At 39.8% G+C, this 25,487-nt stretch overlaps 1 protein-coding gene across 1 annotated transcript in view; it reads right to left on the minus strand.

Moving 5' to 3' along the window:
* Window positions 1-25,487, minus strand: part of KIAA1841 (KIAA1841 ortholog) — a 58,529-nt gene that overhangs the window by 23,632 nt on the left and 9,410 nt on the right. Inside the window, 8 exon segments of the mRNA XM_010377470.2 lie at window positions 3,141-3,293; window positions 8,978-9,076; window positions 9,078-9,102; window positions 12,941-13,051; window positions 13,164-13,250; window positions 18,065-18,225; window positions 19,878-19,936; window positions 22,845-23,083. Of these exon segments, the coding sequence (XP_010375772.2) occupies window positions 3,141-3,293; window positions 8,978-9,076; window positions 9,078-9,102; window positions 12,941-13,051; window positions 13,164-13,250; window positions 18,065-18,225; window positions 19,878-19,936; window positions 22,845-23,083 (934 nt within the window).

Raw genomic sequence — 25,487 nt, forward strand, 5'->3', positions numbered from 1 at the left:
CTTAGTGGATGGCTTAATCTTCTACTTTTTAGAGAACAGAAAAAGTATTGGATTGGAATAAGTTATCAACTAAATGACAAAAACACAATTTTACTAATATCTACAACCATTCTACTCTTCTCTCCTGTTGTAAGAGAGGAGCTGTCCACCGTCTTGTCGAAATTAATACCACTAAATGTGGTTAAGGTCCCACCCTACCCTGCCTTCTCACCTTATACCATCAACCTCTCCTTCTCAGCTGGATCCTTCCCACTGACTTTTAAAAGGTTCTCTCGTATCAAAACAGAAACAAGGTCAGGCATGGTGGCTCACACCTGTATTCCCAGCACTTTGGGGGGCCCAGACGGGCGGGTCATTTGAGGTCAGGAGTTCGAGACTAGCCTGGCCAATATGGTGAGACTCCCTCTCTACTAAAAATACAAAAATTAGCCAGGGATGGTGGCACGTGCCTGTAATTCCAGCTACTTGGGAGGCTGAGGCAGGAGAATCGCTTGAGCCCGGGAGGCAGAGATTGCAGTGAGCTGAGATCGTGCCACTGCATTCCAGCCTGGGAAACAGTGAGACTCCTTCTCAAACAAACAAACAAAAAACAACCCCCAAAACACTAAACAAATATTCATAACCTAAATTACTAATCTATCTCCTCCTTTTCTCAAATTTCCCAAAAGAGATGTCATATATACTGTTGCCATTTGTTAATCTCTCACTCATTTTTCAACCCATACAAACCTGGCTTCTGGATCTAGCACTCCACCAAAACAGCTCTTCACACCTATGAATTCCCTGTCACTAAGGCCAAAGGACACAGTTCTTTCATTATTTTATTTGACCTCTTAGCCATACTAGGCACCACAGTCCACTCCTCTTTCTTTAATATTACTCCCTCAACATCCTCAATTTTTCTCCTATCATTCTGGCTGCCCCTGACCATTCTCCTTTGCAGGCTCATGCTGCTTCATCCAGCCATAGCTGTAGTTTCCCTCTGCTTTTCATATGCTCACCTATACCTGCTGGCTTTAACTATCATCCATTGCAAGAAAACTTATGTGTTATTATCTCCAGCCTAACCACTTGTCTGAGCTCCCAAAATCATATATCTAACGGTCTCTGCCTGGTTATCTCAGAAAGCACCTCAAACTCAAAATATCCAAACAGAACTCACAAGTCTCTCGAAACCTGATTTCCGTCTGCTGCTTCCTCTTCAGTGAATAGCACCACCAGCTATCCAGTAGCGCCAACAAGAAACTGAGTCATCCTTCCCCCTCTCCCTCTGCAATACAATCTGTCAGATAATTTCAGTTTCATCTCTTAAATATTAAATTCATCCACTTCTCTTAATCTTCACTGCTCTGGTACCATCATCTGTCTCTAAGACTACTATGATAACTTCCTTTTGTACGTGATTCCACTGACTACCCCTCAAGTGTGCATTCTCCACACTGCAACTGATATTTTCAAAATGGAGATAAAAGAAAAACTTGAACATGGCTTATGACGTCCTGCTCCTGCATGGACTGATACCTACCTACCTTTCCAGACTTGTCTTGAACTATGCATGTTTTCTACGACAGCCTCAGGCTGTCAGTCTCTTTTACTCACTGTGTTCCTTCTGACCTTGCTGTTCTGACTAGAACACTCTTTCCTTTCCTCTTCACCTCACATACTCCTATGAATCCTTCAGATCTCAACCTAATGCCAACTCCTTTGAGGATTTCCTTGACATCATAATAGGCTGAATCATACCAGCCTATTATAGACATTTAGGGCCCTGTATGTGTCTTCAAACATTTCTTTGGGTGCTTTTTTTCCTTTTGGTATTACTGCTTCAGCTATAAGTTCCACAAAGGCATAAATGATCCAAGTTTACATGCTATCCTCCACCTTGCACAGTGTATGGCACATCTTTGGTGCTTTGTATTTTTTGTATGGATGATGATAAAGAGCTTTAGGTTCCTTTCATTCACATATGACATTTAATTACAGAACATTTTCAAAAGTGTTTGTGATCAGAGAATCTAACCTATAGCAATACTCACACACTGCATCAATATATATGTGCAAGGATATTCACTGCAACACAGTAATACCATCAGTCTAGAAACCACCTAAGTGTTCATTAATAGGAGAATGGTTAAATTGTGATATATACATAGCTTGGAATATTATACAGCAGTTAAATAAAATGGCACAGAAAGATACCCTAGTTACGTTGTTGAGTAAAAAAGGCAAATTATAGAGTATTATTAGTATGATCTGGTTTCCAAAACAAAAAATCATATATAAGTCTGGGTGTGGCGGCTCACACCTGTAATCCCAGCACTCTGGGAGGCCAAAGCAGGTAGATCACTTCAGTTCACGAGTTCAAGACCAGCCTAGGCAACATGGCGAAACCCCGTTTCTAACAAAAATACAAAAAATTGGCTGGGCTCAGTGGCTCAAGTCTGTAATCCCAGCACTTTAGGAGGCCGAGATGGGCGGATCACGAGGTCAGGAGATCGAGACCATCCTGGCTAACACGGTGAAACCCCGTCTCTACTAAAAAATACAAAAAACTAGCCGGGTGAGGTGGCGGCGCCTGTAGTCCCAGCTACCCGGGAGGCTGAGACAGGAGAACGGCGTGAACCTGGGAGGCGGAGCTTGCAGTGAGCTGAGATCCGGCCACAGCACTCCAGCCTGGGTGACAGAGCGAGACTCCGTCTCAGAAAAAAAAAAAAAAAAAAAAAAAAATACAAAAAATTACTGAGTATGGTGGCATGTGCCTGGAGTCCCAGCTACTCGGAAGGCTGAGGTGGGAGGATTGTTTGAGCCTGGGAGGCAGAGGCTGGAGTGAGCCGGGATGGCACCACTGCACTCCAGCCTGGGCGACAGAGGGAGACCCCATCTCAAAAAACAAAAAACAAAAACCTCCAAAAAACAAAGAAAAATATATAATTTGTGCCTGAAAGGTACAAAAGAAGGTCTGAAAGGAAACCATTTACAGTAATTATCTCTAAGAAGAGATGGAAAATGGGACAGTATTATAAAGAGGAACTTCTTCTTCCTATACTTATTTATGTATTGTTGGAAGTCTTTTATACATTAATGTATTACTGTTATACTTTAAAAACTGAAGCTACAAAAGGGCAATATTCAAAATTCACCTTTGTAAGCTGAGTAGGATCAAACCGAAGAACCTTTTGGTTACAACAGGGATAAATTCCAGTGCCAACAGTACTCAATGAACTTGCTGCAGTAGGATAAACCACTGCTTCTGAGTGGTACTGACAATGTGAAAATTCAATACAGAGAAAGGCCTGAGAAAGAAATAGATAAAATCAACTACTATTTCCACAACAAAGTTTTACATTTCAAAAATACTTAAGACCAAATATTATATGTTCCATTTATATGAAATATGCAGAAAAAGCCAATCTATACAGACACAAAATAGATCAGTGGTTGCCAGGGGTAGAAGGTTATAATGTGGAACAGCAGCAAATGGGCACAAGGGATCTTTTTGAGGTGATAGAAATGTGCTAAAATTGGATGATGGTGATGACTGTAGAACTCTAAATTTACAAAAAAAAAAAGTGAACTGCAGATTTAAAAAGAGTAAATTCTGAACACAACCTAACTTAAAAAAATAAAAATAAAAAAACAAAATGAGTAAATTTCATGGCATGTAATTCCACCTGAATAAAGCTATTAGAGAGCAAAAAATGAAATCACCTTAAGCAAAATTCAGATGAATTAAACTGATCTTGATATACATTCAATTTTACAATTGGCCAATCACCTCAAATGTTTTCCAAAGAAAAATAAAATTTTGCTTCATTTGGTTATTCCTTGATGCATTTTTTTTTTGAGACGGAATCTCACTCTATTGCCCAGGCCGGAGTGAAGTGGTGCCATTTCGGCTCACTGCAACCTCCACCTCCCAGATTCAAGCGATTCTCCTGCCTCAGCCTGCTGAGTAGCTGGGATTACAGGCATGCACCACCATACCTGGCTAATTTTTCTATTTTTAGTAGAGACAGGGTTTTGCCATGTTGGTCAGACTGGTCTTGAACTTTTGACATCAGGTGATCCGCCTGCCTTGGCCTCCCAAAGTGCTGGGATTACACGCATGAGCCACCATGCCTGGTCCCTTGATGCATTTTTAAGGTAAATATTTAGCACCAGTATTAATAAAAACTATGATGTAACTTTGAATCATTGGCTTTGAAAACTTTGATAAAAGCTTATCAAGGTTTAATTGTCAAATTAACCATCAGGTTTCAAGTTGGTAAAATAGGGCCAGGTGTGATGGTACACACCTGTCACTCCAGCTACTAGGGAGACTGAGGCAGAAGAACTGCTTGAACCTAGGAATTCGAGGCCAGCCTGGGCAATGTAACAAGATCCCATCTCGGGAAAAAAGAAGAAGAAAAAAAAAGAACATGGTGCAGGCACTGTCTAAGTAGAGTTTCAGTGGACACAGGTGCTGCTTGCAATGGGAAAGACCACTGAGCTAGGCAGCTGGGGGCTGGTGGGTAGACAGAGGTTGTGCCACCAGCTCTGAGAAAAGGTTGGTTGGGATGGACCCTGAGTCCCAGAAGTTGGTTTGGAGAAGGGAAACTGAGGCTCTGAGTGGTGAAATTATTGGATTCAGAGATACTACGGGGCTCTGAAGGTTGGATTCTGTTAGCCTTGTGGGCTAGGGAGAGCATCCTTGAGTAGATGATATCTTACTCAGATCTAGAGGGGACAAGACTTTTGGGCCTGTGCAGGGGGCACCATTGGTGGGTGATGATAATGTTGGGTTTTGAAGGCAGGAGACCTTGAGAAGGTAAAACCATTTTATCTGGAAAGAAAGGAAGGGGATGTTGGGCTTTTGTGTCATGGGTGGGGGAGCCATTGGGAGGGCAATTCCATTAGTCAGTGGGAGGTAGAAAGTTTGTAAGAAATACCATGCCAGGGGACTGGGGAAAGACCCCAGATGTCATTGCTTCTGGGTGGAGATTCTGTGTGAGTGGCAGTGGTGTATCCTAAAAGGGGGCACTACCACTGGATGATTAAGGGCGGTCCCACAAGGCCTGGGGTGAAGAAAGACCTGAATGGGTAATACCATTAATCCCTGTTGGGGAAAGGACCAGAAAAGGTGAAAAAGTGATACCTTGGACTGGATGGAGGGGAGATCGCTGGGCTTTTGGGAGGTACCCTGACTGGTACTCTGATCACTTGTTTCTTTTTGGGGGGGGCTCTGAGATGGGATGAAAAGCTATAGCATTGCACCAGGAGCGGGCACTTGTCAAGAGAGTTCCTCGCTGGGGGAGACTTTAAGAAGGGGAAACCCTGAATAGGGTCCTGTCAGGGGAGGAGAGGGACTCTGAGTGAGAACAGGTTAAAAAAAACAAGTTAGTAAGATAATTCAAACAAAAACATAACATTAACAATTCTAAGCACTGATCTTTTTTTTCTATTTATATCATGATGTACTGAAGTTGCTGAGATTTGATAAGCACTGATCTTTAACATAAATGCATTAAAGAATAGTCTATAATTCAGAATTTTTAGTTGTCTGTAATTCAGAATTTTTAGTGTTAGTTTCAATTATGATGTTCACATAATGGTTTTTAATTTTAAAAATTTGAGAACTTATAAAAACTATAAGGTGCACATTCTCTTATATACAATATTCTGCATACAAACTATTTTATGAGTTTATGAGCTCTATAATAAATATTCAATATCAATCAATCAATATTTAATTTGCTGTAAAGGAGAGGAAAATAATCTCTCAAAGTTTCCGCATTCTGACATGTTGAGCAAGTCAGATTTTAGAAGCTTGATATCCTTGATTATAAGCGACACTCTGATTGTGAGGAGGACCTTTACATGCCTATTAGATTAACAAAAAAATCCAAACCTGACAATATTAATTGCTACTGAGATGTGGGGCAACTAGAACTCTCATACGTAGCTGGTTCTGGGACTTTGGAAAACTGTTAGGCATGGCGAGTGTTAAACAACCACACAAACCAGCAATCCTACTCCTAGGTAATAAGAAAGAAGAGAGGCCAGGCGCAGTGGCTCAGGCCTGTAATCCCAGTACTTTGGGAGGCCAAGGCAGGCAGATCACCCGAGGTCATGAGTTCAAGACCATCCTGGCTAATACAGTGAAACCCCATTTCTACTAAAAATACAAAAAATTAGCCGGGTGTGTTGGCGTGTGCCAGTAATCTCAGCTACTCGGGAGGCTGAGGCAGGAGAATTGCTTGAACCCGGGAGGTGGAGGTTGCAGTGAGCCAAGATGGTGCCATAGCACTCCAGCTCAGGCAACAAGAGTGAAACTCCATCTCAAAAAAAAAAAAAAAAAAGAGAGAGAGAGAAATAAATACATCCAAGAGAAATAAAATCCTATGTTCACAGGAAAACCTGTATGAAAATGTTTATAGCAGCTTTCTTCATAATGGCCCCACACTAGAACACTACAAACATCCTCCACCTGGCGAATGTCTGAACATACTGTGATATAGTCATACAACAGATTACTACTTAGCCATAAAAAATAACAAACTAATTTATGAAACAACATCATGGATAGATTTTATATCCATTTTTTGAAGTGAAAGAAGCTAGATTAGAAAAGCTAAATGCTATATGATTCCATTTATATGATGTTCTGGAAAAGGCAAAACTAAATATATATAAACAGACCAGTGGTTACCAGAGGCTAGGGTGGGGGAATGAATTGACTACAGAGAGGCACAAAGAAATTTCTTTTAGGGTGATGGAAGTGTTACATGCTTTGATTGCAGAGGTAGTTATACAATTGTATGCATTGTCGAAGCTCACAAAAAGGATGAATTTTACTGTATATAATACTTCAACAAACCTTTTTAAAATTGTGGGAATGTAGAACCCATTGAGTGGGACCTTAAACAGTTTAAAATCCCAATCTGACGATTCTGACAGGCTGTTCTTCCTTCCCTCTATTGAAAATTATCACGCAAATGAGAGGGGAAAAGTACTGGGGAGAGGAAAACTTCAAGGATTCAAAAGAAATTATATGTCGAGAACGCTACATTTCTACATAAGATTAATTAGGAATGAGTGTGACTTAGAAAAACCTATTTATTCCATAAAAGGGTTTATTATAGGATTCCTACAAATAGCAAGTTTTCTTATGCTTTTATTATAAACATTAATAAAAAAAACTTTTTGGGAACAAAATTGTTATAACAACAAAGGCACACATCAATAGCATCCTATCTGCAAACGTGCTTCTGAATTTCTGTAGAAATGTATAGAACAACAGAGAAAATAGTTTGGCTGAAAACAAGTGAAGGCAATAAGGACTTTTTTATATAATTGTTTTCATTGAAAAACTGGATTTGATCACTTAAAACCAGTGAGTTTTTTTTTTTTTGGAGGTTGAGTTTTCCTCATTCCCAGACTGGAGTGCAATGGTGCAATCTTGGATCACCGCAACCTCTGCCTGCCAGGTTCAAGCGATTCTCCCGCCTCAGCACCCTGAGTAGTTGGGATTACAGGCATGCGCCACCACGCCTGGCTAATTTTGTATTTTTAGTAGAGATGGGGTTTCTCCATGTTGGTCAGGCCGGTCTCGAATTCCTGACCTCTGGTGATCCACCTGTCTCGACCTCCCAAAGTGCTAGGATTACAGGCGTGAGCCACCATGCCCGGCCAAAACCTGTTACTTTTCTAAAATTCAACAAGTCTTTGATTGTTTCAGGAATGGAAATAAAAAAACAGAAAAAGAATTGGTCTATATCTCTGTTTTGGTACCAGCACCTACAAAGACACATGTACACGTATGTTTATTGCGGCACTATTCACAATAGCAAAGACTTGGAATCAACCCAAATGTCCATCTGTGACAGACTGGATTAAGAAAATGTGGCACATATACACCATGGAATACTATGCAGCCATAAAAAAGGATGAGTTTGCGTCCTTTGTAGGGACATGGATGCAGCTGGAAACCATCATTCTTAGCAAACTATCACAAGAAGAGAACACCAAACACCGCATGTTCTCACTCATAGGTGGGAACTGAACAATGAGATCACTTGGACTCGGGAAGGGGAACATCACACACTGGGGTCTATCATGGGGAGGGGGGAGGGGGGAGGAGGGAGGGATTGCATTGGGGAGTTATACATGATATAAATGATGAATTGATGGGTGCTGACGAGTTGATGGGTGCAGCACACCAACATGGCATAAGTTTACATATGTAACAAACCTGCACGTTATGCACATGTACCCTAGAACTTAAAGTATAATAATAAAAAAAAAAAAAAAAAAAAAAAAAAAAAAAAAAAAAAAAAAAAAAAAACAGAAAAAGAGAAAGAAGAAACATGTCAAGAGATATGAAGCCAGATGCAAAAACGTTTAGCAGCACCCTTGCTTTTGCCACTAGTTTTATTTTGTATTTTATTTTATTTTTGAGATGGAGTCTTGCTCTGTCGCCCAGGCTGGAGGGCAGTGGTGCAATCTCGGCTCACTGTAACCTCTGCCTCCCAGGTTCAAGTGATTCTCCTGCCTTAGCCTCTCAAATAGCTGGGACTACAGGCACGTGCCACCACACCTGGCTAATTTTTCGTATTTTTACAAGAGATGGGGTTTCACCATGTTAGACAGGATGGTCTTGATCTCCTGACCTCGTGATCCACCCACCTCGGCCTCCCAAAGTGCTGGGATTACAGGCATGAGCCACCGCACCAGGCCTAGTTTTATTTTTTAAGAGATGGAGTCTCACTATGTTGCCCAGGCTGGTCTTGAGCTCCTGGACCAAAACGATCTGCCTGCCTCGGCCTCTAAATGTGCTGGGATTACAGGCATGAGCCACCATGCCCAGCTGCCACTAGTTTCTTTAAAAAGATGTTGGATATTGTCCAAACACGTTTAAATACATTGATTAAACAGCAGATATCAAAAGAATCTTGCTCTCAAAATTTGCAGAACAGGATACTAAAAAAAAAAAACTTACCTGATAACATCTTGAACAAGTCAGCCAGTTGATTGTTCCCCACAATCGCCAGTATACATCTCTCCAAGATTTTAATTCTTCGAAAAGACTATTCAAACTACTCATGAACATCCCATGTCTTATCTCTGGGGAAAGAGCCTCAATTTTACAAGCAAGTGATACAAATGATTTGCTTTATTTATTTATTATCTTTTTTGAGATGGAGTTTTGTTCTTGTTGCCCAGGCTGGAGTGCAATGGCATGATCTTGGCTCACTGCAACCACCACCTCCAGGATTCAAGTAATTCTCCTGCCTTGGCTTCCCAACTAGCTGGGATTACAGGCGTGTGCCACCACAGCCGGCTAATTTTGTATTTTTAGTAAAGACAGGGTTTGTATATTTGGTGGACAACAGGAAAAGGTATGAATTATTTGAATATCAAATTATTTTGCAAAGCTAGATACAGGATTACAAATTAAATATAGTTTGAACAGGCCAACAGTTGGGAATTAGGCATATGTTAAATGGAAGCTTTATTCTAAATGCATATGTTATAGGACTGGTGATTCTAGACATTAGAATCATTAATGTATTAGTACTTTATGTCACTAATGCACTACTAACATTTCATTAATGTATTAGTATTTTACACTATTTTCAAGTATTTTTTAGTAATTGAGCGATACAGAATATACAATCAGGTCTTCGTAATATAGATTTTTTAATTAAATAATATAAAGTTAAAAAATAGCAAAGGCTCAAAACCATATTTGCTATGGTCATATACAACTCAAGTTTGTTTTTTTTGTTGTTGTTGTTGTTTTGTTTTGTTTTTGAGACAGGGTCATACTCTGTCACCCAGCCTGGAGTGCAGTGGTGCAATCATCATAGCTTACTGGCAAACTCAAACTCCTTGGTTCAAGTGATCCTCCCACCTCAGCCTCCTGAGTACCTGGGATTACAGGTATGTGTCATCACACCTGGCTAATTTTTTTTTTTTTAGACCAAGTTTCACTCTTTCGCCCAGGCTGGAGTGAAGGGTCATGATATTGGCTCACTGCAACCTCTGCCCTGACGGGTTCAAGCGATTCTCCTGCCTCAGCCTCCCGAGTAGCTGGGATTACAGGTGCATGCCACCATGCCTGGCTAATTTTTGTATTTTTAGTAGAGATAGGGTTTTACCACGTTGGCCAGGCTGGTCCTGAACTCTTGACCTCAGGTGATCCACCCGCCTCAGCCTCCCAAAGGGCTAGGATTACAGGCATGAGCCACTGTGCCAAATCTACACCTGGCTAATATAAAAAAATTTTTGTAGAGAAGGGGGTCTCGCTATGTTGCCCAGGCCGGTCTTAAACTCCTGCCCTGAAGCAGTCCTCCTGACTCAGCCTCCCAAACTGCTGGGATTATAGACCTGATTCTTTTAAGTCTTTATTTCAGTCTTTTCTAACTTTGCCGGCTTTGTGCTTAGCTCAAAAATAAAATGTCACGATGTTATTACAAATTACACAGGCACATTTGTCTTAAAAGTAATTTTAGGTCAGAGAGGTTTACTCGGGAGACTGAGGCTGAGGCAGAAGAATCATTTGAACCCGGGAGGTGGAGGTTGCAGTGAGCCAAGATTGCGCCATTGCACTCCAGCCTGGGTGACGGAGCGAGACTCTATCTAAAAAAAAAAAATTAATTTAAAAACAATTTTTTCAATGTATACATCTGCCGGGAATGGTGGCTCACACCTGTAATCCTAGCACTTTGAGAGGCTGAAGTGGGAGGACTGCTTGAGGCCTGGGCCAGTAGTTGAAGACCAGCCTTGGCAACACAGTGAAACCCTGTGCGCATGCACACACACACCCACACACACACACACAATTGCCAGGTTGCCAGGCATGGTGGTGCGCACCCATGGTCCCAGCTCAGGAGGCTGATATGGGAGCCTTGAGAGTCCAGGAGTTCAAGGCTGCAGTGAGCTATGATCGCACCACTGCATTCACTGCATTCCAGCCTGAGCAACAAAGACTGTCTCTTAAAAAAAAAAAAAAAAAAAAAAAAAGGTATACATCAACTGCTGACATGGATGTTGAGGTTAATATCAATTACTTTTTCATGTACTACTAATAGGTGTGTATATATATATATATCAAATATATATATATGAAATTTAACATTTGTAGGGTTTCTTTCATAACAGTGCATGCTGTAAATTTGTAATATAGAAAAAAGAACAAAAAATTAAAATCATCTGTAATACTATCACTGAAAGGTAACACCACAATTAATGTTTTAGTGAACATCCTATTTTTTTAACCACTAACAACTTTTATGTATGTATATACTTTTTTATAACTTTGTTTTTAAGAAACAAGGTCTTGCTCTGTTGTCCAGACTTCAGTTCAGTGGCATGCTCCTAGCTCAATGCAACCTCAAAACTCCTGGGATCAAATGATCCTCCTGCCTCAGACTCCTAGCTAGGATTACCATGCTCAGCTAATTTTTATTTTTTTTTTGTAGAGATGGGGTCTGGCTATGTTGCCCAGGCTGGTCTCAAACTCCTGGCCTCAAGTAATCCTCTCACCTCAGCCTCCCAAAATGCTGAGAATACAGCCAAGAAGATCTCTTGAGCCCAGGAGTTCAAGGCTGCGGTGAGCTACGATCACACCGCTGCATTTCAGCCTGAATGATACTGGATGAAGGATGTTGTCAAAGAATACACATTTTGAGGTTTCTGCCTCCTGAGACATTATACCAAGTTACAACACCCACTCTCAACTCAGAATGAGAACTTGTTTTGAATACAAAGAGAAATATGTATTACGTATTTATTTATTTTACTGTTTTGAGACGGAATTTAACTCGTGTTGTCCAGGCTGGAGTGCAATGGCGTGATCTCAGCTCACTGCAACCTCCGCCTCCTGGGCTCAAGCGATTCTCCTGCCTTGGTCTCCCAAGTAGCTGGGGTTACAGGTGTGCACCACCATGCCCGGCTAATTTTTATCTTATTTATTTAGTTTTTTGAGACGGAGTCTTGCTCTGTTGCCAGGTTGGAGTGCAGTGGCATGATCTCGGCTCACTGCAACCTCTGCCTCCTTGGTTCAAGCAAGTCCCCTGCCTCAGCCTCCCAAGTAGCTGAGACTACAGGCGCCTGCCACCATGCCCGACTAGTTTTTTGTATTTAGTAGAGACAGGGTCTCACCACAGTGGTCAAGCTGGTCTCGAACTCCTGACCTCAGGTGATCCACCTGCCTTGGCCTCCCAAAGTGCTGGGATTACAGGTGTAAGCCACAGTGCCCAGCCTATATATTAATGAAATACTGACAAAGTATGAAGAACAAATAGATGACAGAAAATCCAACGCTAAAGACAATTTTCCCCACCAAAATTTACCAGAAAGTAAATTTGGTTCTCTTGTAAAATTCAATATAACATTTGTACAGATAACTAAAATCTGTTAGTGAAAAAGACAGCATTTTAAAGGCACTAACCAGAATACCTTTCAGATGAACATACAATATTTTTTATCATTTTAATAAAGTTTAAAACATTATGACATTTACCCAGTAAATAAAAGGTACTAACAACTACCTCATTTTGAAAGTATTTTTCTAAATTAAAGTTGGATCACATGCAAAAAAGATGTTATCCCATTCCTTATAAAAGTAGTTATATTTTTATAAATATGCACTTTGGGAGGCTGAGGTGGGTGAATCACGAGGTCAGGAGTTCGAGACCAGCCTGGCCAACATAGTGAAATCCCATCTCTACTAAAAATACAAAATTAGCTGGGTGTGGTGGCATGCACCTGTAGTCCCAGCCATTCGGGAGGCTGAGGCAGGAGAATCACTTGAACCTGGGAGGGGGAGGTTGCAGTTAGCCAAGACCACGCCATTGCATGCCAGCCTGAGTGACAGAGTAGGACTCCGTCTCCAAAACAACAACAATAACAACAATAACAAATGCATATATATAAATATATTTTATCTTCACGACACCTTATGTGAATATAGACAATATTTCCATGTCGATCCACATTGATTTTTCCAGGAATGCAAGGAATTCTTCTTTCTGTTTCTTTTGTTAAAAGTTTCTTACATAAACAGCATCTATAAACAAAGAAAATACAAAAAACATCCAGGAAGAAGAATGTAAATGTAGTAAATTAAAGAATATAGCTGCATTATAAAGCACATCAAAGAAAAAAACATGTTAGCATACCTATACAATGTTGCTGCATTACTCCGAGAATCTGGATTCAAGTACTCAGGATCAAACAGTCTTTCAATCTTCTTACAAAAAAGTTTGCTATTAACAACAAATGACCAAAATATTAACTTTCTACATTTACTTTATAATGTTGAAAATAAACAAACCAATCTGTGCATTTGTAAAATAAGATTAATAAATCCTTAGTGGCTCTCTTTGAGAGTTTGTAACACATTTTTAGTGTTGTAAGTAAATAAACAACAGTTTATTATCATCTAAGTAAATAAAATTAAGCAGTTCTGATCAAAACTGCTTGATCAATCATCTATTTTCTCATAAAAATAAGATTGATAAATAGCTATCTTTTAGTCATTTTTAAATTGTATTTTATTATTTATTTATTTTTTGAGACGGAGTCTCACTGTGTTGCCCAGGCTGGAGTGCAATGGTGTGATCTCTGCTCACTGCAACATCTGCCTTCTGGGTTCAAGTGATTATTCTGTCTCAGCCTCCCAAGTAGCTGGGGCTACAGGTGTGCACCACCACGCCCAGCAAATTTTTTGTATTTTTAGTAGAGACGGGGTTTCACCATGTTGGTCAGGATAGTCTTGATCTCCGGACCTCGTGATCTACCCATGTTGGCCTCCCAAAGTGCTGGGATTACAGGCATGAGCCACTGCGCCCGGCCTTATTTTATTTTGTTAGAGACAGGGTCTTGCTCCATCACCCAGGCTGGAGTGCAGTGCTGCCTCAGACTCCTGGGCCTCAAACTCCTGGGCTCAGGCCATCTCCCATATCAGCCTCCCAAGTAGCTAGGACTACTGTGTGCCACCACACTCAGTTAATTGAAAAAAAAAAAAAAAAATCTGTAGAGATTGGGGCTGGCTATGTTGCCCAGGCTGGCCTCAGACTTCTGGCCTTCAAGTAATCCTCCTGCTTTGGCCTCCCGAAGTCCTGAGATTACAGGCTTGCGCCACCTTGCCTGGCCTCCTTTAGTCCTTTGTTACTGGAATATCCCACATTAAAGATTTTGAGAACTTAACAACCCAGGCCTACCAATAACTAGATAAATGATCTTTAGCAACTACTTAACCTCTTTGAACCTTGTTTTCTCAACTATAAAGTGTGGCTAGTATGTCCAATCTCATAAAGTTTTATGAGGGTTAAGTGATGTTTTTAAAGAGTACTAGATATAGTGTTAAGCATTCAATAAACGTTAATTGTTATTATGCATAATATAACTGAAGTTGAGTCTTCTAAGTATGTCTTTAATTCTAAATATATATCCTACCTGTCTCCATTTTTCCTTGTGTAATGTCTTCTGTTATTAAAAGTCAAATCTGGATTTAGAATTCCATTCCTGTTTTCAATTATTTAGCTCTTGAATAATTCCTCTCTGTCTCATTCCCCTTAAGGATTAAATTTTTTTTTTTCTTTTGAGACGGAGTCTCACTCTGCCAGGCTGGAGTGCAGTGGCACGATCTTGGCTCACTGCAAGCTCTGCCTCCCGGGCTCACGCCATTCTCCTGCCTCAGCCTCCCGAGTAGCTGAGACTACCGGCACCCACCACCACGCCCGGCTAATTTTTTTTTTGTATATTTAGTAGAGACGGGGTTTCACTGTGTTAGCCAGGATGGTCTCGATCTCCTGACCTCATGATCCACCTGCCTCAGCCTCCCAAAGTGCTGGGATTACAGGCGTGAGCCACTGCGACCAGCCAGGATTAAATTCTTGAATAATCCTCTGAATTATTAATTTATTCCTAATGGATCACTCTGATCAGCATATAAACATAATCTAGTATCTCCCTTCCTAAAAAAACAAAAAATCCTCTCTTGAGCCTACCTATCCCTAATAGATACTGCCAATTTTTTCAGCAATCATTCAAAGTAAAACATCTGGAAAAAAATTTTCTAAATCCACTTGGTCACATTTCTGTCCCCATCTTACTCTATGTGATAGCAGCATTCCACATATTTGGTCACTTAATCATTATCTTCCTTTGGAAACCTTCTTTCCTTCTGCCTTCCTTTCTACTTCACTGGCTCCTCCTTCTCAGGCTCTTAACTGGCTACTTCTCTTCTGGTGAATCTAAATATTCGGTAGCCTTTATCAATACTATCTTGCTAACAATTAAAAAATGAAATAAATTAAAGTAGCATTTACAATAGCACCAACAATATTAAATACCTAGGAATAAGTTTAATTTTAAAAAGGAGGTTGGGTATGGTGGCTCACACCTGTAATTCCAAAACTTTGGAAGGTCAAGGTGGGAGGATGCTTGAGCCCAGGAGTTTGAGGCTGCAGTAAGCCATGACTGTACGTACCACTACACTCCAGCCTGGGTGACTGAGCAAGACCCTGTCTCAAAAAATAAAATAAAATAAATAAAAAAGGAAAAATATCTCTACACTGAAAACTACAAGACATTGGTGAAATAAATTCAAATTAATGGAAGGTTATACCATATTCATGGATTGAAAGACACAGTATTATTAAAACATTAAATCTTCCTAAATTGATCTACAGATTACATGAATCCCAGATTCTAGCATGTTTATGTGTTTGTGAGAAAGAGAAAATGGGTAAGCTGATTATCAAATTTATATAGAAATGCCAAAAACTTAATAGAGAACACTACAATCTTGAAGATAGGCAAAACTTGAGAATTTAAATTACCAGATGCCAAAAATTATTATAAGGCTATCATAATTAAGACAGTGTGTTGCCTGGGTGTGGTGGTTCACGTCTGTAATCTCAGCACTTTGGGAGGCCAAGGCGGGTGGATCACCTGAGGTCAGGAGTTTGAGACCAGCCTGGCCAGCATGGTGAAACCCCATCTCTACTAAAAATAGAAAAATTAGCTGGACGTAGTGGTGGGTGCCTATAATCCCAGCTACTTGGGAGGCTGAGGCAGAATTGCTTGAACCTGGGAGGCGGAGGTTGCAGAGAGCTGAGATCTCATGATTGCACTCCAGCCTGGGTGACAAGAGTGAAACTCTGTCTCAAAAAAAAAAAGACAGTGTGACAGTGTGCTACTGATACAAGGATAGACAAAGAAATCAACAGAACAAAAAGGACAATTCAGAAACATATAGTAAACGTACCACTGCAATTCAGTGGGGAAAAGGATGGTCTTTTTAACATATGGTATTGTGTCAACTAGATATCTATTTGAGAAAAAAAGAAAATGAACCTTGATCCCTACCTCATACCATATAAAAAAAATTAATTCAAGATGAATAACAGAAAAACATAGGACAATGTCTTCACCACTTTTAGGGAGGCAAAGATTTATTGAACAGGACATACAAAAAAAGTATGGTCTCATCCAGTTCCATGGTTTCAAATCTCATCTACTTTTAAATTTCTATTTTAAGTCCTGACCTTTGACCTAAACTCCAGACTAATATATCCAGGTATCTACTTGTCAACCTACTTGAATGTCCAAGAAGTATGTTAAATAATCTCAAAAAGACCTAAATCTATCTCTTGATTTCCCTTACTCCATTCCTTCCCCTCCCAATGTTTCCTTTCTCCATTAATAGCACTACCATCCACTTAGTTACTCAAACTGAAAACCTAATAATTATCCTGGAATCCTCTCTCTTCCCACATCATTACATTCATAAATCTAACAACTGAGTCCATCTACTTCTTTCCAGCTCTGCTGTTTCTACCCTAGTGCAAACCCTTTCATTTCTCAACAGACTACTACACCAGCCTCTGAACAGGTCTCCTTGCTTCTTAAATCCCTAACATCTATTCTCCACATAGCAACCAAAATGGTATCTTAAAAACAAATCAGATCACATCACTCCCCTGCTTTCATTCACACCTAAAGTATATCCTCCTGGCTATGACCTAAACAGCCCCTAAATGGTATAACTACTGCTGACCTCATTTCATACCACTTTTCCCTTTATCTAAGATATGTTTTAATAATTTTTAGTTTTTTAGAAAAGGGTCTCACTATATTGACCAGGCTGGAATGCAGTGGCTATTCACAGGGATAACAGTAGTGCCCTACAGCTTTGAACACCTGCCTCAAGTAATTATCTACCTTAGCCTCTTCAGTAGTAGCTTCATAATTAACATAATTCACTATCACTATATATTCATATGTCCATTATACAAAGTAACTAATTACTAATTTTTATCTTGAGCCATTGGCTCTGGATAAATTTTACTTCACTTTACTTACTTCATTTAAAATAAAATAGAAATATATTTCTAAATATATTCTAAAAATAGAGTATTTTGTCCAGGCATGGTGGCTCACACCTGTAATCCCAGCACTTTGGGAGGCCAAGGCAGTTGGATCGTTTGAGCCCAGGAATTCAAGACCAGGCTGGGCAACGTGGCAAACCCCCATCTCTACAAAAAATACAAAAATTAGCTCTGCATGGTGGCGTGTGCCTGTGGTTCCACCTACTTGGACTGAGGTGGAAGGATCACTTGAGCCTGAAGGTGAAAGTTGTGGCTAAGATCTTGCTACTGTACTCCAGCCTGGGCAACAGAGACAGACCATCTCAAAATAATAATAATAAGCTAACTATAAATGAAAAGAGAGAGTAAAAATTAATTTCAAAAACTGGGCAACTTTGTTGCCTGGGAAACAAAGTGAGACCCTGTTTCTACAAAAAGTTAATTTTTTTTTAAGTTAGCTGGGCATGGTGGTGCACGCCTGTAGTCCCAGCTACTTCGGAGGCTGAGGTGGGAGAATCACTTGAGCTCAGGAGGTTGAGGCTACAGTGAGCCAAGATTGCGCCACTGAACTCCAGCCTGAACAATAGAGTGAAAACCTTTCTCAAAAAAAAAAAAAAAAAAAAAAGAATACTTCACTCACATGAAATAGAAATATATTTCTTTTAACAGGAATATTAGGTTTAAAATTAAATTTTTGAAATTACCTTCTAAATTTATCTTTTTTGTCCTTTAAATCGTCAACTTCATTGTGTGTGAATAGATCAGCTATACGTGTGAGAAGATTTGCATTAATACAGTTCATGTTGCATGGAGTAGCTACTATGGCATTCATATTTTTGTGGCAATACTGAATACACTGTTCAACCTAAAAAATCACAGAAAATAAATGTTGAAAATAGTACCATGTAGGACAACGTCATAGCAATACCGTTCAAAGACAAAATTAATCAAAAGTCTAACCCACATATTGCTAGGCACTAACTGGGTTTTGCCTATTTGACTTAATCTATACTGTTCCAAAGGCAATCCAGCAGGTCAAATTTGTAACAACATATATACATACCTAAAAAATCATTTTCAACCTTCTTTAGAATATTTCAAATAATAATAATGCATCTTTTAAAATTGCGGCAGGTATAAATCTTAGTCTAAAAACTCAAGTGTACAGAATATGTAACTACTTTTTTTTTTTTTTTTTTCTGAGATGGAGTCTTCTGTCACCCAGGCTGGAGTGCTGTGGCACAATCTCAGCTCACTACAACCTCCGCCTCCTGGGTTCAAGCGATTCTCCTGCCTCAGCATTCCTAGTAGCTGGGCTCACAGGTGCCTGCCACCACGCCTGGCTAATTTTTGTATTTTTAGTAGAGACAGGGTTTCATCATGTTGGCTAGGCTGGTCTTGAACTCCTGACCTCGTGATCCACCTGCCTTGGCCTCCCAAGTGCTAGGATTACAGGCGTGAGCCACTGTGCTGGGTCTGTAACTTCTTATAATTAAACTTAGTTAGAACTTTAAGCCTCCTTTTCCCTGGGTGTCAGAAACAAAATTTCAGTCAATTCAGAATTTTCACAGTTATGGTGGGTTTGCTCTCTTCCTTACATCCTCTCTCTCTCCAACCTGAGGTATGTTTATTTACTTTAAAAGTAAAGAGAGGAAAATCATGTATTCTTCCAAATATTTATGCTTACAGCATAAAAATTATCCTTTAGGACTTAGATTTCAAAATTCAAAGGTTTCAAAAATTTCAAAACTCAAAAACTCATTTAGTCTCTGCTTTTTTTCTGTAACCCTGCCCTGAAGCAACTGATATCAGCTGGGCTAAATGGGGAAGAGCTAACCAGTAGAAAGAATACAGAGAATTGGCCAGGCATGGTGGCTCACACCTACATCCCAGCACTTCAGGTGGCTGAGGCAGGAGGATCACTTGAGCCCCAGGAGTTTGAGACCAGCCTGAGTAACATAGCAAGACTACCCCACCCCATCTCTGTTTAATTTAAAAAATAAAAGAATACAGGGACTAGTACAAATTCCGAAGAGTCAAATAAACAAACTTCACATCACATCTGCTAACATAGAAAAGGAGTATTCCGGCTGCGTGTGGTGGCTCACACCTGTAATTACAGCATTTTAGGAGGCCAAGGCAGGTGGATTGCTTGAGATTAGGAGTTCGAGACCAGCCTGGGCAACATAGCAAAACTCCGTCTCTATAAAAAATAGAAAAATTAGCCGAGTGTAGTGGCATGCGCCTGTAGTCCAAGCTACTCGGGAGGCTGAGGTAGGAGGATCACTCGAGCCAGGGAAGCAGAGGTTGCAGTGAGCTGAGATCACTCCAGCCTGGGCGACAGAGAGAGACTCTGTCTCAAAAAAAAAAGAAATTATACCCTTGAATTAACAATTTTTAAATTGTTTTTTAAATTAACAATAATTTTAATAAAGTGTCTCAGAATTTTTGAGATACTTGAAGGAAAAGAAAGCATAAGTGAACATAAGCACTTTGATTTTTTAAGTCAATACTTACCAGTGAATCCATTTTTAAAAACTCCGAAGAAATAAGAATTGAAATGACATTTCCTGGCTCTAAAAAAAAAAAGAAAGAAATTAGATTATCCTTTAGATGAGTACCCCAATCTCCTCTGAACAGGCTCCTTCTCACCTTAAAGGAGGACATTACTGTAACAAGAATAATTTAATACAACCTTATTATAGCTTATGGGTTAGATACACAAAATAAAGAAAATTCAATGTTAAAACTTAGGTTATGGAGAAAATGCACAATAAATTTACTCTGGCGTTAGATTCATATAAAGTAAAAAGACTCCAGTTAAAGATATGACATATGCAATCTTCTCCTTGACTAAATCAGGGAAAAAGATAATTGAGACTATAATTAATTGCATACACAAGTAATAGTTAGAAAACTTTTTAAATGATTAATGAGAGCATTTGTTATTAGAAAAGTTACTTTAAAAAGAGTTCAATGCTTGTTATGAACAAATATTTAATTTTAAAAGATTTTGAAAGATAAAAAATTTACTACTGCAGAGTACTAAACTTACTTCCTAAAGGCATAATGAGTGAGCTTTCAGGCATACAGAAAAGGAGATGCTGCCTGATGCTGCAGTTTAGCAAACCTGTCCTCTCCCATGAGGTATGTTTAAGGAAAGAAAACTGTGTTTTGCATCATTACAGTACTAAGACAATTCTAAATAAACGACTAAGCAGACAATAGTTAAAATAAGTAATCCCAATCTGTCTCTCTAAATGACAATTCTAGATTAAAGGCTTTTTTTTTTTTTGAGATGGAGTCTCACTCTGTTGCCAGGCCAGAGTTCAGTGGTGCAATCTCTGCTCACTGCAACCTCTGTTCCTGAGTTAAGAGAGTTTCCTGCCTCAGCCTCCCCGTGTAGCTGGGACTACACGCGTTCACCATCACACCCAGTTAATTTTTGTATTTTTAGTAGAGACAGGGTTTCGTCATGTTGGCCAGGATGGTCTCCATCTCTTGACCTCGTGATCCGCCAGCCTTGGCCTCCCGAAGTGCTGGGACGACAGGCGTGAGCCACCGTGCCCGGTCAAGTCTCTTAAATACAAATGGTGAAGGGAGGAAGCAGCTGGTGAAAAAGCTCCTCAGGAAATGGTAATATACCCCATTCCAGTTAGGAACCAGTGGCTGGATTATTAGAAATTTAATTAAGCATTTTGGTAGTTTTCCTGGTTAGAAGACTTTTTTTTTTTTTTTTGGTAAATATTTACATTTATAGCCACTGATTTAAGGTAAAGATAACAGAATAACTAGCTTTGCTGCATTCCTTTTTTTTTTTTTTTTTTTTGAGAGAAAGTCTCGCTCCGTCGCCCAGACTGGAGTGTAGTGGCGCGATCTCAGCTCACTGCAACCTCCGCCTTCCGGTTTCAAGTGATTCTCCTGCCTCAGCCTCCCGAGTAACTGAGACTACTGGCGCCCACCACCACGCCCGGCTAATTTCTGTACTTTTAGTACAGACGGGGTTTCACCATGTTGGCCAGGCTAGTCTCGCCTCCTGACCTCAGGTGATCGGCCCGCCTCGGCCTCCCAATGTGCTAGGATTACAGGCGTGAGCCACAGAGACCGTTTTTTTTTTGTTTTGTTTTTGTTTGTTTGTTTGTTTGTTTTTTAAATTGAGACAGAGTCTCCAGGCTGGAGTGCAGTGGCACAATCTCTGCTCACTGCAACCTCTGCCTCCTGGGTTCAAGAGATTCTCCTGCTTCAGCCTCCCCGAGTAGCCTGGACTACAGGCACACACCACCACACCAGGCTAATATTTTTTGGATTTTTAGTAGGGACAGGGTTTCACCATGCTGGCCAGGCTTGCTGCATTTCTTTTACCTTTACTACACTCTCTCTACATGTTTTGATTTTTATTTAACACATACATATTATAGCTGGTTAGTCTGGAATCTCTGGATTCTGGCTGAAATTTTTGATTTAGCAATCTTGTAATTTTTATTTAAGGACCACTAGAAACCTCTCCTATTAATGTGGTCACTAAATAATACAATAAATTACTAACTTTTTTCAAAAACTTTTACACTGTCGGCATAGATTTATTTTCCAATAAGAGTTCTATTTTAATACTACTGTAAATAGCAATTCTAGTGCATAGAAAGACTATTAAACCACAAGTGTGATCATACAAGTATATGCCCATTGAAATATTACTCAGTAATTATTCTTATTACAGTAATTCTACTAGTAATACTAGTAGTATGCTATCATTTAGAACACTGGTTCTTGAACTTTTGATCTGAGGACCCCTTTACAAACTTAAAAACTGAGAATCCCAAAGGGTTTTTCTTTATGTGGGTTGTATCTGCCAGTATTTATCACATTAGAAATTAAAATAGAGAAAATAAAAAAAAGAATTCATTCACAAAGAACAAAAAACCTATTAAATGTTAACATATTTTTATTAAAATAACTACGTTTTCTTTTTTTTTAGGAAGGGTCTCACTCTGTCGCCCAGGCTGGAATGCGGTGGTGCAATTTTGGCTCACTGCAGCCTCTACCTCATGGGCTCAAGCAATTCTCATGCCTAACCCTCCCAAGTAGCTGGGATTACAGGTGGGCGCCACTGCAACAAGCTAATTTTTGTATCTTTAGTAGAGACAGAGTTTCGCCATGTTGGCCAGGCTGGTGAGAAAGTCAAGTGACATCTTGGTATTATTATGCAAACGTTTTGCCCTTGTAGACACCCTAAAAGGGTCCCTAGTATCCCACTGGTCCATATACCATACATTGCGAACTGCTGATCTAGAGATCTGTTCATTTGCCATAAATTTACTATAATTTTCTAAAAAAGATGAGATTATCAGTTTCCTAAAAGGCTGTTAGTAATATGAGCGTAAACACTGGTGTCCAAACAATTTTCCATATTTCACTTTTGGCCTGAAGAAACTACCAGGTGACACACAAATTTCACTACAAAATAAGCAACAGATTGTTTTTTACCTAAAGTGGGCATCTCACAATCTTTATTCTCCTCAGTGTTCCTTTTAACATATTTTATCAACCAGTTGAAAATGTGAACGTCACAATGAACTGAAATGTCCACCTCTTCCCAGCGCTGGGCATCCATAGATAAATATTCAGCAAAGTACTTCATTTCTGATATCAAAAGATCTCGCGGGCAAGTAAAATCTTCTTTCAAGTTTTTTGCTTCATCACACACATGGATCACCATGTTCGGCCTTCATAAAAAATGTTACACAAAAATGCAATTATTAGAGTTTTAGAAAAGGAGCCGAGAATACTGACATTTAGTGAAAGGAAGAGAACAAGATGTTTTTGACAATTCTGACCACCAATCAGTTTTATAGGGTCTTGACGTTTTTCAAGTGTCTTGCAAGCCTGATCATATCTTAGATTATGACGAATTTTAGCAAATTACTGATGTAATAAAACAAATAAAATACTGTTACTACAGGACTAATAATTTACACAGTTTGAAATTTATTTTTCAAGTTATACATTAAAAATAAAGTTTATGGCCATGCGCGGTGGCTCACACCTATAATCCCAGCACTTTGGGAGGCTGAGGCGGGCGGATCACGAGGTCAGGAGATCGAGACCATCCTGGTAATATAGTGAAACCCTGTCTCTGCTAAAAATACAAAAAATTAGCTGGGCATGGTGGCAGTGCCTGCAGTCCCAGCTACCTGGGAGGCTGAGGCAGGAGAATTACTTGAACTCGGGAGGCGGAGGTTGCAGTGAGCCGAGATGGCTCCACTACACTCCAGCCTGGGCGACAGAGCAAGACTCCGTCTCTAAATAAATAAATAAAGTTTATAAAAATAGTACCATTTCACAAAGAAAAATTAAGCAACACACTCTAATTCCTATGAGGGACATAAAACAGCACTTTTACACGGTTATGGGCATGGGAGAGAGATTATCATTAAATACTAAAATTTTCATTTTTTAAAAAAGGAAAAATAGCTATAATTCTTCACTAAAGAATCAAATGAAAAACTAGCATGGCTTCATTATTTTTAACAGCAAAAAAGTTTGCTTCTAGGTATTCATATACATAAAATATAAATATATTAAATATAAATTAATAAATGTAGTTAAAAGCATTCCTAAGACCACAATGTGCTTATTTACATATTTAAACATAATTTAAGCACAAGTTTAAATGATACATCAGAGAGTCTGCTTCAAAAATTATAATCTCCTAGTATTTACTTTCTTTTTTTTTTTTTTTTTTTTGAGACAGAGTCTCGCTCTATCGCCCAGGCTGGAGTGCAGTGGCCTGATCTCAGCTCACTGCAAGCTCCACCTCCCGGGTTTACGCCATTCTCCTGCCTCAGCCTCCTGAATAGCTGGGACTACAGGCGCCCGCCACCTCGCCCGGCTAGTTTTTTGTATTTTTTAGTAGAGACGGGGTTTCACGGTCTTAGCCAGGATGGTCTCGATCTCCTGACCTCGTGATCCACCCGTCTCGGCCTCCCAAAGTGCTGGGATTACAGGCTTGAGCCACTGCGCCCGGCCTAGTATTTACTTTCTTTGAAAATTATGTCGGCTGGGCATGGTAGCTAACGCCTGTAATCCCAGCACTTTGGGAGGCCAAGGCAGGAGGACTGCTTGGGCCCAGGAGTTTCAGACCAGCCTGGGTAACATGGTGAAACCCCATCTCTATAGAAAAATTTTAAAAATTAGCCGGCATGATGGTGCATGCCCGTGGTCCCAGCTACTCAGGAGGCTGAAGTGGGAGGATCACCTGAGCCCAGGGAGGTCAAGCTCCAGTGAGTCGTGATAACATCACTGCACTCCATTCCAGGCAACAGAATGAGACTTTGTCTCAAAAATAAAAACAAAAAATTTTATCACCTTAAAAAGAAACATCAGTGTAATCTACGTCTGTCTTCATGTCATTACAAAAGGAAGAGAATAGAGACACACTGTCCTACAACATGAATTTAATTGAATTGTGTGTTTAATTCACACATTCCTGATAGAAAAAAAGTACATTACTGGAGGGCCAGGCATGGTGGCTCACAACTGTAATCCCAGCACCTTGGGAGCCTGAACTGGGAGGACTGCTTGAGCCCAGGAGTTTGGGACCATACTGGGCAACACAGTGAGACTACGTCTCTAAAAAAAAAAAAAAAAAGAATTAAATAAAATTGGGCTACCAGAAAAAGGATTATAATCAATGCTCTATCAAAGTCAAAAGAATTTAAACAAATTTTCACAAAATTGCTCTTCCAAAGAAATTATGGTCAAAACATAAACAGGTAATAACTGACGTAATGAAAACATAGAGTTTCCATAGTTTTTTAGACTACAGTGTAAAATATTAGATTATTTCAGTAAAAAAAAACTTTTGGCAAATTTTTGTGTCACACAAACCAACCAATCAGTTAAAAATCTGTGTGAATACGGCCAGGTGTGGTGGATCACACCTGTAATCCCAGCACTTTGGGAAGCCAAGGCAGGCAGATCACTTGAGGCCAGGAGTTCAAGACCAGGCTGGCCACCAAGCCGAAAGTCCATCTCTACTAAAAATACAAAAATGGGCATGGTAGCACACACGTGTAGTACCAGTTACTCAGGTGACTGAGGCATGAGAATTGCCTGAACCTAGGAGGC

This window comes from Rhinopithecus roxellana, chromosome 17 (genome assembly GCF_007565055.1).
Source record: "Rhinopithecus roxellana isolate Shanxi Qingling chromosome 17, ASM756505v1, whole genome shotgun sequence".
NCBI classification, from domain to species: Eukaryota; Metazoa; Chordata; class Mammalia; order Primates; family Cercopithecidae; genus Rhinopithecus; species Rhinopithecus roxellana.